Source organism: Amblyomma mixtum, unplaced genomic scaffold (assembly GCF_055824585.1).
Source record: "Amblyomma mixtum isolate Tamu unplaced genomic scaffold, ASM5582458v1 scaffold_13, whole genome shotgun sequence".
Lineage (NCBI taxonomy): Eukaryota > Metazoa > Arthropoda > Arachnida > Ixodida > Ixodidae > Amblyomma > Amblyomma mixtum.
The window spans coordinates 223021-239283 of record NW_028317662.1 but is presented as its reverse complement, the minus strand read 5'-3'; the positions used below and the strand labels follow the sequence as shown (position 1 = coordinate 239283).

The window sequence follows — 16263 nt, the reverse complement described above, 5'->3', positions numbered from 1 at the left end:
AACCATTTTTTACAGCAATCTTGTGCTGCCTCACTCTTTCATTGAAGCATTCACCTGTCTGGCCGATATATTCCTTACTGCAGCGTAGAGGCACAACGTACACAACATCAGCCATGCATTCAGTGGCGCGGATTTGGTCTTTCTTTTTGCACTGCCTAACCATTCTTACTTTGTTCAAGGTGCAAACGCGCGACAGCCTGCAGGGAGCAGAAAGCGCCACATTGATCTTATGCTTGCTGGCCATTTTCTTCAGGTTGTGCGAAAGCCGATGAATGCAGGAAATCACCACCGTCGGTTGTCTTCCTTCATCCTTGTTTTCTTTTACCCTGTTCACCCCTCGTCGTCCGCTTGCGCTTCTTGACCAGGTACTCACTAATAGTAATGATGAGGTGTTTTGGGTATTAGTGACGAACTGGTCAAGAAGCGCAAGCCGACGATTAAGGGTGAACAGGGTAAAAAAAAGGATGAAGAAAAACAACCGACGGTGGTGATTATATTCTTCGGCTTTCGTACAACCTGAACAAAGTGGCCAGCAGTTATAAGATGTGGTGCTTCTTGCTCGCTGCAAGCTGTCGCGCGTTCGCACCCTGAACAAAGTAGGAATGGTTAGGCAGTGCAAAAAGATGCACCAAATCCGCGCCACTGAATGCATGGCTCATGTTGTGTACGTTGTGCTTCTAAGGTGCGGTAAGGAATATATCGACCAGACAGGGCAGTCCTTGAATGAAAGAGTGAGGCAGCACAAGATTGCTGTAAAAAATGGCTATGGCAGCAACATGGCCACTCACTGCAAAAGCTGCAAATGCCGTCCCATCTTTGAAAACACTACATTCATTGCAAGGTCTAAAGACAGACTAGAGCTTGAAATAATGGACGCATATTACATCAAACAGAGGGGGCATGTCTGCATAACTAAGCCATGTGTGTCGCTGTTAAATGAAATATTGGTTTTATTAGGGGGTCTTTGCCAGCGTTATAATAATTGCTTTGGTCCTTTTGGCACGTGTGCCTGTGTTGAATCACCCCTTGCATCTGCTGCTTTTTCTGTTTTGCTTTCATCTTTTTGCCTGCCCGTGTGGTTATTAAGTGGTTTTTCCTGTGGATAAACTTAGTTGGAAGTTGTGCCAGTCCTGCCTTGTGTGTGTAGTCTCCGTCTTTTAGCCCCAGTACGCATTTTGTGTAAACATGTTAAGCTACAACCAACTAGCTGAAATCAAAGTATCGTTGGTATGTGCCATGTTTACTGTGCAGAACGAGAAGAAGAAGAATCAAATTTGCCAATTCAGGCCTGGCAGCACTGCATCTATTACTCACTGAAATGTCGCTGGAGCGGAAGAGAGACCAAACGTATCACCTTCAACTCTAAGAGGCCATACGGATTGATGAATGCGGTCTTATCGCGATCTCTTTTATCCACCAGAATTTGCCAGTCGCTGCTCTTGAGGTCAATCGATGAGAAATGCTTGGCATTGCAGAACCGATCCAAGGTGCCGTCTATGCGGGGTAGGAGTACATGTTCTATTTTGTTATGTTGTTCAAGCGATGGTGACCAACGCAGAATCAAAGTGCACAGTCTTTCTTTCTCACTAGAGCAACCGGTGCCACCAAGGGGCTCTTTGAAGGCTGGATGACGTCGTCGCGAAGCACTTCTTCCGCTTGACCCCTGTTGGATTATCGTTCTTGAGGGCGACACACGGTAGAGCCTTCGGCGTAGAAGTCGGATGAGCTGGTCAGTTATGACGCGATGCTTGGCAATCGGGGTTTGTCTTGTCCTTCGACGGTGACGAGAAACACTAGCTATAGCTTCGAAGGAGATTGCGGATCTGGTCTTATCTGTTCCGGGGCATGGCTGTGTTTATGTAGAAAGTTTGCGAGTTCTCTTGGTCAGGAGAATATTCTGTAGTCAGAGAGGGCGAAGAGGTCTAGTACATCGGGTATTTCGCCGAAGAAATCATTCATTTTTCTCTGTTAACATGGTGGTATTCTTCGCTGTATTTAGTCAGCAGTACTTTGGCTTAGCTGTTGCGTAAATGTGCGATGCCTCTTGCGATGTCGATACCTTGATCTAGAAGCAATTGCATGATCCCCTCGTTGATATGGCTTCAGTTTTATTCGCGTCCGTGGCGCCTATGGTGATAATGAAGCTTGAGGGGGGTGGGACGCTCAATAGTTCTTCCAGGACACTCAGCGCAACGTGATGTTACGAAGTTCTCATCGAAAGAATGGCCTCGTCCGTGAAAGCGTGATGAGCTTGGATCGCAGGTCGATGACCGCCTGACGCTCATTAAGAAAATCAATGCCGAAGATCACTTCGCGGGAATATTTCCGTAGCAAAAAGAACGTCGCGGGATAGATATGTCCCTTGCACCTCACTTGCACTGTGGATCGTCCTGATGGCACAATGAGGTGGCCCCCGCGGTGCGAATTTGTGGGCCGTCCCAAGCGGTCGGGGCTTTCCTCAGCTGTGCAGCGAATGTGCCGTTCATCACCGAGTAATCGGCTCTTGTGTTCACTAGAGCGGTAATTTTTCGGCCGTCGATAACCATTTCTAAATCGGATGTCCTGGCTCTTGCGTTGGACGTCGTCCTCGGCGTCGGGTCACGGCCTAGTCGTCTATGTGAATTGTGGGTAGGCTGTGTAGTCGAAGCTTTTCTGGCTGTTGGCGCAGTTTTGAAGACGGTTCGCGTCGTGGTCGAGGCACTCATTGTATGCGGCATTTGCGTGTCGGCGGCAGCGTCTTCATGCGGTATGAGCGTTGGAGAATCCTCGGCGTTTCGCTCGTGAGCTACCCGACCTCCAAAGGTTGCCGTCTTTAGTTTCCCCTACGGGGAGTGGGAGACCTTCCTTGTAAGGCGCCTGCGTCGCTTCGGCGTGGCGACGAAAAAGGATAGGCTCATGGCGATGGTGAGAGTGAAAACCGACTCGGCGCATACTCCACTCGACGCAGGTACTTGTCGATTTCTTGCGGATGTTGGCCGAATTTTGATAGCGGTGCGTCAGCCGCAAAGCCACGAAGACTGATACGTCGGTACGGGCATTGACGAAGAATATGGCTGCCTTCACCGCAATGTAAGCACAGCAGGCGCTTGTCTTAAGTCCTCCAGGCGCCGCCTTTCCTGACGCTTGGGCGTCGTTCGCTGGGTGGGCAGGGACAGGGAGGCGCCGTTCGGGAACTGCTGGTTCACGTCGAGGGGGGCCATGTTGCTGGAGTTAGGATTCCGTACTGCAGCGGCGTAGGTCAAGGCTGGGGCTTCAACCGGAGGCGTCGATGACGGGGACTGAAGCGCATGCGGCACTTCTTCACGGACGAATTCTTGAAGGGTCGCTGCTTGTAGCAGGTTGGAAGATGGTGACAGGTGACGCATCTCTTCCCGTAAAATTTCGCGGATGACATCCCGCTGGTTGCCTCTGCATACAGTGCCTTCCGAGAGGGTAATCTAGGTCACTTTTAGCTGCCGAGGGAAATGGCGCGCTCTAGCTTCCAAGGTTTTCTCAATGGTGGCTGCTTCGCGGGTGAATTCAGCGACCGTCTTCGGTGAACTGCGGTTCAGACCCCTAGAAAGTGACTCTTTAGTACCAGGCACCAAAGTCTCCACCTTCTCCTCTATTATGCAAGGATCGACATGTCGAAAATGGCGCTTCATGTCTTCTCACGTACGCTGTCAATGTCTCGTTCGGGTGCTGTATGTGTGAGTGTAGAAAGAGCTGTGCTCTTTCTTTGTTCACAATGCTTGTGAAGCTGCGTGGTTTTCGAATCGAAGTCTGGGTGGTCCTTCCAGGGCAAAGAAAACGTGGCTCACTTTAGTCTGGTCACGCCAACTGTTCAAGACGGTGACACGGTCAAACTGTCCCCGCCATTCTTCAGGATCCAATGGCTGTGAACCGTTGAACGTGGGCGGCAGTCGGGGCTGGTACAAAATAATGGGTGCTGGTGTCGTAATCATGGTTCACATCGTAATTGATGAGTCCCTCTTTGCTCGCGTAGGGTCTGGTAGTCATTCGTAGTCAGGTGCCTCTGGAGGCGAAGGCTGCTTCGCACTTCGCCTTCGTATGGGACGGCTTCTGCGGCTTCCTTGTGATCTGCTTCCTCGAGACGGCTCGGGCTGCTTTCGCGGCTCCCAGAGGCTGCGGACGACAGGATCATTTGTCAGCACCTCCACCAGACGTCACGTAGTGGTGCCTGCAGTCCGGCAATTAGTAAAACAGCGAGAATGGCTTCTAAACAAAACGCTTTATTTGGGCTGACTTGCCCCCACAAAAAACTGAATGACCCGGCAACAGCGTAGCAGGAGGCGATCTCGGCTGTCGTCGAAAAGAATTTAAAGCTGATAGCGAACTTTCGAGACAAAGCATGAAAAGTAGAATATTCTGGAATAACGTAGGGGCAGCTCCGCTTGGGTGCGATCAATCGAGATAAATCTGGTCGCTTCTTGCATCACAAAGTGATAAAGCAGCACACTGGCAGCTTTAGAGACTGAACACACACAACAAAGTTTCTCAGCAATATCAAAATTTGGTATGCAAAATGAAACAATTGTACTAGTTGTGTTACGCTATTGTGATATCACAGATAATAGTTCGTGTTCGAAACGGAAGACTGCTGGAGCTTGTTTGACACGAGAAGACAGGTTATTCGAAATCTGTAAAGATGGAAAAAGACCCGTGTGCTCGCCATAGTTCGTTCTAACGGCCGTTAGTAGAAAATTATTATCCCTGGCAAACCTTCTTTGGTTAGTAATGATCAGGGCCTCCCTGCTGATTACATTTGTTCGCATGGTATTGTGCACAGCTTTATAGAGTAAGACTGCGAGACTAGAGGCGATAGGTGAACCAATTGGGAAAAGGAACTAATTGTGAAGAAGTCATATAGCAACGCTGCGGCATTAACTAAGTTAATATTCGAGTATCATGAATACGAAGATCTTGCATTTCGTTTAAATGCGATAAGTAAATTTTTCCCCATGCTGTGATGCAGTAAATAGAATGACTGTGACTGAATGCTCAGCAAAGAAATATTATGGAATCAGACTGCAAAAAGGGCGCGCTTTTAGCAGTCCTCTGATGGCGAAAGCACATTTTTGTTTTGTGCTTGAGATGTGTTAGGTGTATTGCAGGTTAGAGTCTGGGGTGATGCCAAGAAAAGTGCAGTGGCCACGTACTTCAATGGAATGGGAATTTAAAGGCAGGATGGGATATGTGCTGTAGCCTTGCGACCGGAGCGAAATAACATGAATGTTGTCTTGGAAGGGTAAATTGGCAAACAGCTACGATTACATCAAAGTAACATATATCGAGATAAGTATTGAGCATTCTTGCCCATGAGTGATTTATCAGTTGCTAATAAAATAGTGAAATACATTGAGATAAGTAATGAGCATTGTTGCCCATGAGTGATATCAGTTGCTAATGTAGTAGTACCATGAGCACTAAGAAAGCGTTCTGATTTAGGGAGAGATTGGGTAAATCAATAATTTAAATTAAGAACAGGAGTGGGCCGAGAATTCATTCTTGACGTACAGTCGCAATCAGAATGACCTGTAACGCTCTGATGGCTGCTTTCTCCTGGTCTGGGTTTGATAGAATATGAACCTGCTATGCCACGCAGTACCAGGCACGCGGGCACGCTTCTCGGCAGTTGTATACAGAACTTTGCAGCAGCGCCTGACTCGCATTGCTTCGTGACATCATCTCGTACCACCTGATGCGTGATGCAAGTCATACTGCGCGCTTCTAGTACATCAGTATTGACTGTATTGTCACGTTGTAGTGACGGCAGTCCAGCGGTCAGGAAGACACCAGAAAGACTTGCAAACGAAGCTCTTTATTTGGGCTGACTTGCGCCCGCAAAAGCACTGAATCACTTGGTGGCGGCGTAAGCAACAAGCTTGCTCGCCAATCGTCGAACTACGAATGTCCGCCGCTCGCGGCATCGCTCAATTTAAAGGCGGCAAGGAAACTTCCAGATAACAGGACAAGATCATCTACAGTAATCTAGAAAAACCTAGATGCAGCCTTTCATGGCTGCGATCAATCGAGATTAGTCTGGTCGCTTTTTGGCGTCACGAACAAAAGTGATAACAACCCTTTCCTACAGCCTTGAGCGTGAACGAACAAACACTACAATGATACGTGGCAGTATTCAAGCTAGATAGTGCATTTTGTTTTGCTATCCCTTTAGTGAAATTATTAGCTCACCAAGCTTTCGTCAGGCATAAATTTGAATTCGCTTCAGTAGTATGGAACCCACACCTCTCACACATTCTTGAAAAAATATAAAATCGTGCTATCCGCTTCATTTACTGAAATTACCTTTTCTATATTAGTGTGTCCTCTAAAAAATCCAGAGCCTCCTTGTGTTGTCCTAAAACTAGAAGGAAAATGTCTCCATTATGCTTGTTCCTTAAGTGCTATCATTAATATTTAGTAGCATCAATCATATCAGCAACACATCGTCTCTTCAGCCGCATTGACCACAAGACCGTGTACACTCCCCTTGTAAGCACTGCATCCCATTTCAGATTTTTTTCGTCCAATCCTCTCGGCACCGGAACGATTTGCCGCCAGAATCCGTACATCATACCAACCCCATCGAATTTAGGAAAAAGATTGAGGTAATCATCTTCTACCCTATCATGCTCTCGTGCTCTCTCAACTAGTTGCGTTCCTCCCGGAACACAACTATTTCACAGTGTAAATATATGTTCGTATCTGAAACCGAGGGAACAGTTTGAGCGGTTGTGAGTGGCAGGATTATTTTCGCCTAAGAGATTAATGTTGATATCTCAAATTACGGCCACATCTTTTCTCCCTCTGATGATAAGGTGCTGAAAAGTGCGTGGAGTGATAGGCTAAAGTTGCTGACTGATGACGATGGTGGTGGTGGTGGTGATGTGACACTTTTATTAACAGCCTTTTTGTTAGGCTTTCAATAGGTCCTGGGCCAAGGTGACGAGGGCGCGTTGCACATCGATAAATGCTTCAAAAAACAAACCTATTGTCACCAATGGGCACGGAAGATTCGGTTACCTCTATCCAGACAGATATGCCGTCAACGATGAGGACCTCTCTGTGGTCGTCGAGTAAGACCACCCAATAGTCTTTCATGACAATAAAGTGCGCAACTTTTATTAGTGTGTTTGCTTCCCGGAAGAACGACAAAGATCCCCCACTTACGAGGACGGGTGACCATGCAGCATCCACTAGGCACACGTCAAAGAGATTGCGTCGGAACTTTGTGACGACGGCGTCGCCCATCGGTATGACATCAATGAGCCCAGTAGAGTCACAGCGCACGATGGAAGCAATAGGGGACTCAAAGTCAAGGTGGCAGCGCACAAGTCATCAGCCGGCGACATTGAAGTAACTATTCACGGCCGCACCCTCAATGGACGCAGGCACCGCCTACTGTGTCATCGGTGGATTGTTCACCACTATGCTTTAAAAAGTAACCTGCATTTCAGAGCGCTCAGAAAAACGAACCACAGGTGGTCACATAAGCAAGCTGCAATAATAATGGTCAACGGGTGTATCTACCCAGGAACCAACAGCATACTCTTACGTATGGATTTGTGTACGAGCAAACGTTTTCTTCTGATGAGATATGGCGGAAACAGTTCATTAAAAAACTTGGACGCTGTTTGCTAGCCTCACCGGTCTTCTCCCATTTCAATGAAGAAGCCACAGAACCTTTATATACTAAGCATCTGAGGCCTTAGTCCGTGCTCGTCCAAAGGAAGCGTGCTCTTCCAAAGGAAAATGCATGGCCTTCCCTTTCAAAAGGAGTGTAACTCATGAACAGCGAAAACACTTATCTTATCAGCGATCAATTGCATTGGTGCGGAGGAAGTGCGATAGCAATCTTCTTCCGCTCACAGGTGTATTCCGCATCTGTTTCTCTTTGTGTCTTTGTTACTCTTTGTGTCCGTTGTCTTTCACTCCCCAGAGCACTGCAATCATGATTCTATTGCAACTTGTATTCCGCAACTAAGCAAAATTGATCGCATTGTTAGATTGCTGCGAGTCCTCATACCATCACTGGCAAAGAGACGCTGTCGTTTAGCGCTGCGCCACTGCACTGGCAAGTGGCTATTTGGCACACAACCGTCGTTGGGACTTTTGAGATCGAGATTGCTCGTTCTAAACAATGCTCGCAGGTGAAGCTCCAGAAAGCATAAATTTTGCACATAAAGTTCTTCTGGCGGCTGCATATTTTGCACGTAGACCTGCTGTTGTTTCAATTATTTTCTTACTTATTTTCAATATTTGATTGCTCATTTTTCGTCCGGCGTCTCTCTTCTCTCCCCTTATAGCAGAGTCGGGGCGGGAGAGAGAGGTACGGCAGGAAGCGATAATGACAGATCGTAAGTGAAAACAGGACAATGCTCTCAAACACAAATTAGCAGGCCTAGGCTTCACGCAGACGTTGCTGTTGCCGGGCTGTTTCCAGCTTCATGACTTTTCCAGTTGTGTACCTTTCAAAAAACCGCCACGCGATGATCGAGACCTGAGAACTTATCTGCCCGAAATTGCATTCATGTTAGTCAGCAACACAGCAAATTGTGTTGGGTTCAAAACCTAAAATACGCCTTGGGCCGTATCACTTACCTGAGTTTACAACTCGAAGAATTTTACTTCACCGCCAATTCCAAATCCGGACGGAAGCCCTGTGGCGCTCACTGCGCAACTTGAACCCCTATAGAAACAGTCCCAGGTGACGCCGCCACCTTCCTTGCATATATCAACACAAGCAATTTCGCGTAGCAGCATCATACAGACTGCGACCAGCCACACGTCAGTTTCTTGGAGGGCTACAATGTGCTAGCCCAGCACCGTTGAATTGTGGATTTTTTTCTTTTTGCTTAAAAACCATGTAGATATGACGACTGTCCCTCCGAATACGGATCCTTGCAACCGGCCGGTGGAAAATATATTTCTTGCCGGTAGGTAGCGGGCATGCTGTGAAATCGGAGGGTTATCACGTAATAGTTCATGATGCACATTTGCTTGCGGTGGAACGTCAGAGTTTTTGGCAGTGGAACGCCACTAGCTTTCAAACACGGTTTCTTAAGTACAAAGGCGGCTCTGCTGCAGAATGTTACCAGCACCGGCGCACATAAAAAAATAAGTGAATAAAGTTAGCTAGTTAGCCGGCTAACCAATTTCAGGCAATTAACTCTTTCACATTTCCCCAACTGGTTGCAATTACAAATTTCTAGCCGGTCGTTAGTAATATCGATATTAGTGTTTAGAATATCTGAAACGCGATTACTACTATTGCTGTGGCACAAAATGTTTCCCTCCATCGTACCAAAATACATGCGCTTTCGAAAAGTATGATAATGTGATAACATGGCGATACGGCCATTCTGTGTACGATGCTGCTACCACGTGCCCATAAGACCACCGGGTGTGTTATCGGGTGGGATCATGTGACGTTCGACGCCCTTTCTCACTCGACTATATATGTGCCCTGTTTTTTTGCATCCCATTGTCCTGTGGGAAAACCTACATCGGGCAAACCGGGGGATGCAACAATGAACGTCTGAGACAGCACCGAACAACGTTCAATTCAGGCACTGGAAGCAATTTAGCCTTGCATGTTAAGGTATGCAAAGTATGTCCCCCTTTGCTTCACCGCACGAGCATTATCAGTCGGCTCAGAACAAGACGCGAGCTTGAAATTCTGGAAGCGTGTTTAATCAGAAAAAACAAGCAGATGTGTGTCAGCGACTCCTTGATTTTTGTCACGGATAAAGAATTAACTTTCTTTTATCTTAATGCAGTCGATCCCATCGTCCAGAGTGTGCGCTTGCGCAAGGAGACATTTAAATGTGGCAGTTTTCTTGGCAATAAATCAGTTGCAAGTCCAGCGGTGTGGTGTGTGTTCCTCCTTTTTTCTTGTCCTGCATCTGTGTTCCGCTGGTTCCACCCTGACAACATTATGAACCAACTAGCCCAGCAATTTACGCCCTGTTCTTGTGCGCTGTTTTTCAGTAAATGTTTGCCTCCGACTGTGATGCGTATTATGCGAGAATTACGAAAAGCATGCAGGAAAAGCAACCCATCTAGCCCGCGTAACCTATCAAAACAGCCGACATTGTCGAGTAAATGGGCCGAATGTGCATGTGCTTTCAAAATTGAAAAACTGATATGGTCATCCCTAACAACTGCCCACAAATCTCTAATTACAATCAGGTGCCTTACTGTGACAAACAGAACCGTAAAGCAGTTAACCAGGTAACTAGTAACGTTATGCACTTGTTTTTGTTCCCCGCCAATGTAGGTATTAGCCACAAAAGCCAGCTCGATACTAGAAAAGTTTTGTTTAGATAATTAGTGGCGGCATTCCGTGAAGCACCTGGTTTATAGGAAAGTGTTTAGGATCATAGACGATGCCTTTGGTGACACCGGAATGACGCCGCCTCCTTATTTCAGTTACTTTACACGTGTCGCGTACACATCCCGGTTCGTCAATGCCTCTAACACTGCGAGTTGTCGATTGAGTCTTATGGTTTCTCGTAATCTATTTTCTCTTTACATATATTTTGAGACATTCTGCGGATTTTTCTCCCACCTGAAAAACATGTGAATGGTTTGTTGTGGAGTATGGTTTAGTAAGCCAGCCTCTTCCCTTGTTTAACTCAAGTTTCATGTAGTTCGAAATTCGTCAGAAATTACCTTAATCAATAGCTACGACACTAAGGATAATAGGCTGGTCAATACCACTTTTCAGATGCTTGATGTCTCCTTTTCAAATTTTTTTGCTGCTTCCAATTCTGCTGTAATCTCCTATTCAGGAGGCATTGCTTTACACCGTGTCAAGTGTTTCTGGCACATTATTTAAGCCACCCTTCAATAAATCTTTGCTACCATAGCCTCCAGAGCTGCTTTCGCCGTTTCCATTGCTTACAAGGCTGTTATTTTTCTTTGGTTCCTCGTTGGTAACACTTTTATTACTCCATAGCACTGATTTTCTTCGATTAGCAGTTCCATAGGTGACGGGCGCTTTATTCATCACAGTCAAACACATGCCCACATAAAATGTCCTTCGGTGAGCAAAATCCGGCACATGCATTAACTTTCATTAGGGCTATAATGTACCAACTAATGTTTGTTTCTTTGACATTACAGTTACAGCAACTTGTTGTGCCTCCTGAAAAAAAGTGCTTAAACTTGAAGAATACGTCCAATCTGTTGTAAGGAATTCTACGGAAATCAGTACATTTACAAATAGCGAGAAATTACTTCCAGCCGACATCCTGAGCGTTGCCTTAAAGCTACAACAGTAAGCTGTACTGCTATATTGTGCGAAGATTCTAAGCAAGCTTCTAAGAAGATTCTAAGCAAGGTTTTCTCTGTAACCGGTCGTACCTAAGGCCAATAAAAGGTATATTATGGCAGATGCTTAATTCGCAGTTGCTCATTTCGTTTCATTAATGAGGTTGAATATTTACACATTATAACATTGTGGTCGTGAGCAGTTAACAGTGTAGAAGTGTCGCGTCATTCAAGCGGATAGTCTGCGGCGCATTTCAACGAAATTTATTTTTGCATTTTGTTTTTGCGATGAGAGAAACAGCGGTCGTCCGTCCTCTGCAAAAAATAGTAATGATCGATTTAGTGGAGCTTAGAATGCAGAAGTCATACACGATAAAACTCTCTTTCTCTGATACCCTGGCTGTTTACCATGCTCATTCCTTTGGACCATGCGTGAACAAAATGGTGTCCGGATATGTTGTGTTCAAATCTCCGAAAGCACAAATTACGCCCCACAGTGGAAGTATTGGAAAGAGCTGCCGCCATCTTTTAGCCCAATATGTGTGTCATCCCACTGTGCGCCTTTGCATCAGGTAAAGTTGTTTCTCTAAGCTCGCTGCCATTGCCATTCTGCAGGATCAAGCCATGTAAATATCATTTTTGTTGTTAACACCTTACATCACTTATAGATGCCGTTTGTAAATTTAGGAAGCAACAACCAAGGCCCCGGAATATAGCTCTTACGAAATATTCACCGCGCACTAACTACTCGCTGTTTGCCGATTCTAACAGAATGAAGCTTTTGATGCAAAAAAAAAACTGTCTGAATTACCCGCTGCTATGATTTTTCGGCTAAATTTAGTAGGGTGAGGAAGTATCAGATATTTATTTAAAAACGTACTGAACGTAGAACGGAAGCAAGAAATTGAGTTTCTTTTAAGTATTTTTGCTGTTAAGAGCGGCGCTACACTAATAACCGCTCAATTAATTTTTTAATGTGGAAAATAGCTTAGCTACCGTTCTCGGTAATCTAGGGGGATGTTTTTTTAACAAACGTAGTCATACATCAAGCCGAAAAGCAAGACAATACCAAAGTAGGTTTCCGTCTCAAGAAGCCTAGTTAACAACCGAAACTACTAGCTCCTATCGTAAACAACGGATACCTCTGACCACTCAGAAATGCTTTTCTGGAACCGTTACATATCAGATGCGTTATGGAGTATGAACAGCAACAATATCATATAAATAAGCAGTCTCCATATAACGCACTCAGTTGGGATCGTTCAGCACCACTTATATAGCGGACTGTTTTTAACCTGCTTATATAGATTGTTTATAAAGATACTGAAAACGCTTTTTTCAGCAACTAATTACCGTAAAAACAAAGTGCGAAATAACTATTAACACAACAACTAACCCTCTTAAAAAACCAGAAGCTGATTAGGCATTATCGTGTAAATTGGTAGACCATCATTACCTTTCGCAATCTAAAAATCCTATTATTACTATGCACTGCCTTTATATCAATGTTTTAAGGAAGGTTCCCAGTGCCAGAGGTTTGTAGAGTCCGAAAAGGTCTTCAGAATGTGCAAGAATGTTGAGTTGCGATACTGCAGAAGGAAGGCAAACAAGAGTTTGGAAAAGGGCTGCAGTAACTAGCCGCACGTAACCGGAGATAGCCACCGCGTCGATTACGATTAGCCTAAAAGCTCACAAACGCTCCCTTTTACGCCTGCTTGTAGCCTATTGAAACAGTAGGCAAGCCTCAAACGGGATCTGATCTACAGCTTGCTACCTGGCTTCTCCAAAGAATTTCATGCTGTTATGCAACGGCATAAGTACATCTCACGTGAAATTGGTTCGCGGAAAAAATTCCTGTTCTCTGTCAGGTAAAGCATGCGAATGAAAACCAAAAAAAGCAGAAGGAGCCGCGGACGCTTCATTCACAGGTAGGGTACGAGTGACGAGCCAGCCAGGTGTTTCAAATAAGTCCGCCACTAATTATTATGCACACGCTTTTTAGGTGTGGAGGTCGGTTAGGCTGCAGAATGTTACCAGGGCCGGTGACATGAAAAAACAAGGGAACGAAAATAATTTGCGACAACTAACAACTCTACCGTGTTTAAGCAACAGGTTCCAATTTGGGCTTTCTAGGTGGCCGCTAATACTACCCATATCGGTTTTTAGAATTTCGTAAACGCGATTACTATCGGCATTGTGGTGGAAAACATTTGTGCGGCATCGTGTTAAAATACATGCGCCACCAAAAAGCATGCAGGCAAATCAACCCCTTCAGCGCATATAACTTGTCGAAACAGCCGAGTTTTTTCGGTTGAATGCACCGTAATCCTGTTTTCAAGATTTAAAAAAGATATGGCTATTACTGACGACCGGCTACAAAGCTCTAATTAGAAACAGGAGCCGTAGTGTTATACGTAAAAAAGTTAAAGACCTGAAATCATTTAAGCAGCTAACTAGTAGTAAAGTTATGGACTTGTTTCCAGGAGTATGTCAAATTTAGTAATATTAGTCGCAAAATCCGCAAGATCTGCTTTAAGAAGTCTGTTTAAAGAATTATTGGCAGCAATCCTTGAAGCACCTGGCATATAAGATAGGGCTGAGGATCATGGGTGGTGTCTTGGGGGACACCGGAATCAAAAGCCGTCCGTTTATTTCAGTTGCTCTAAAGGTGTTCTCTGAACATCCCCGTTCGTCAATACGTGTTACACTGATAGCTTTCGAATGAGTCATATGGTTCGTAATCGAGATCATTTTATATATATTTTTAGAGATTCTAAGCATTTCTAACTCACGGGATTAAACGCGTGAATAATTTGTTGTCGAGTATGCTTAGTGAACCAGTGAGCTCCTTTTATTGACTGAAGTATCATGTAGCTCGAATTTCATCATAAATTTCTTTCATAAATAGTTATTACACTTGGTGCAATAAGCTGGTCACTGTCATTTTTCAGGTGTTTGACATCTCATTAAAAAAAATATATCCTGCTTCAATATCTGCTCTAATCTCGTGGCCAGGAGTCATTGCTTTATTCCGTGTCCAATTTTTCTGGCACAGCACAGGTATGCGAACCGACATTCAGTACATCAGGTACCCCTGCCTCCTCAGCCTCGCACAGCAGAGGTTTGGAAAACAACTCTTTCTTCTATTGCTGAGTTAAGAAATCGCTTTGTTCCGGCCTTCGTACTCTCGATTCGCACTAAGGAATGGACTGTGTTAATAAAATGTTTTGGCATATCTCTGCTATTTAGCCACTTGATTGATCAGAGTCTTACAGCTGCCGCAATATTGCTAAAATTTTTTTTATATCGCGATATCCCTACATTCAGACTTAGAAAGCGTTTGCTGGAACAACCGTTAATGCTAAACGGGTATTTATACTTTATTAAGCACTTCTTTTTTTCGCGACCGCCCCTGCTGCTGATCTAGCTGTTTTGCATTTTTCTGTTATTGCCTATTGAATGCTGGTTTCTGCTCTTGTTTACCATGAAGGACGCATGCTCCTCTTGCAACACAAATTTTGACGATGGTGACACGTTCATGACGTGCGTCGACTGCACTTGTAATTTCCACATTGGAAAATGCAGCGGCGTGACCGAACGATCGTTTAGGATGATGAAAGAAACCACTAGGAAATCGCTGAAATGCCCAGCTTGCAAGCAAGCAGCTGGACAGACCGATTCAGCGAATGTCTTTGAAAATTTCCAAGCAGAACTAGCGGAAATAAACAGAAAATTGTCTGGCATGCTCGTACTGGAGACCAAATTAGACAAGCTAATGAACATGCAGGAAACTGTGTTGAACATCGAGAAGTCAGTACAGCTTCTGTCTGACACTTATGATGACATAAAAGTGAACCTACAACGACAGGACAAAGAAATAGGCGACTTGCGGCGTCGAGTGGAGGCTGTTGAGAGTGGAAGCGGTGAAAGTACTGTCCAAACACTAAAACAAGAATGAAATGAACTCGAACAGTATAGCCGCCACCAGAACATTGAAATCCATGGGCTTGAGCTGAGTGAAAATGAAGACCTCATGGCTGAAATTAACAAGATTGCCCGAAAATTGGAGCTCCCTGATTTATCCGATAGCAACGTTGAACATGTGCATCGTTTGCCCCCCAAAAAGGACAGAAGGCCTGTGGTGATTGTAAGGTTTTCCAACCGAGCCCTCAGGCGCAAATGGTTTGAAGCATGCAAGTGCGCCCAAGAAAAGTTGACCAACATCAGCTTCTATGAAAACTTGACAGCAATGAACAGGCGATTGCTGTGGCTGGCGAAGATAAGGGCAAAGGAAAATGACTACAAATTCGTGTGGACTTCTGAGGGTAAAGTGTTTGTAAGAAAACAAGCAAAAGCAAGTGCTATCAGGATTGCAACCGAAAATGACCTGAGCAAAATTCTTTAGGTCAGTGACGACGGCTATTTTGATTTCAAAAAATCAAGATGGCGTACCACACGACAACTTCGTTCAATGATCTGGTGAAAAGTAACAAGTGTTTTCGTGAAAAGGGGCTTTCTTTTTTTCATTTAAATACACAGAGTCTGAGGAACAAACAAGATGACGTTAGTACATACCTCTCACAACTACAGTGTTCCTTTGATTTCTTGGCTTTTTCAGAAACATGGTTCTCAAGTGTCACTGATGTTACGAATTTTTCCGGGTACAGTCACGTTTCTGTTTATCGTGTGCAAAAACGGGGTGGAGGTGTGTCCCTATTTATCCGCGACTGTTTTCACTATGATACCATAGACGACTTTACCTGCATGTGTGACGACCTTGAAACTGTTGCCATCATGTGCAAAAACATTGCCATCGTATGCGTCTACCGACCACCCCAGGGCACGCTGTCAATTTTTTTAAACTACATTGAATCACTCATGGATTTTGTCAATTCCCGGAAGAGGCATGTAGTGATCATAGGGGACTTTAATATCGATCTTAACTCTAATAACCCTGCTAAAGTTCAACTTCTTGAAATTATGCTT

The 16263-nt window shown here is 44.9% G+C and overlaps 1 protein-coding gene across 1 annotated transcript in view; it reads right to left on the bottom strand.

Moving 5' to 3' along the window:
* Positions 1 to 11524: 11524 nt before the first annotated feature.
* The window catches only part of LOC149324835 (uncharacterized), a 49436-nt gene continuing 44697 nt past the window's right edge, over positions 11525 to 16263 (bottom strand). Inside the window, exon 6 of the mRNA XM_089565242.1 lies at positions 11525 to 11592. Within this exon, the coding sequence (XP_089421368.1) occupies position 11592 (1 nt within the window). The 3' untranslated portion in view covers positions 11525 to 11591. The remainder of the gene's footprint in view (positions 11593 to 16263) is intronic.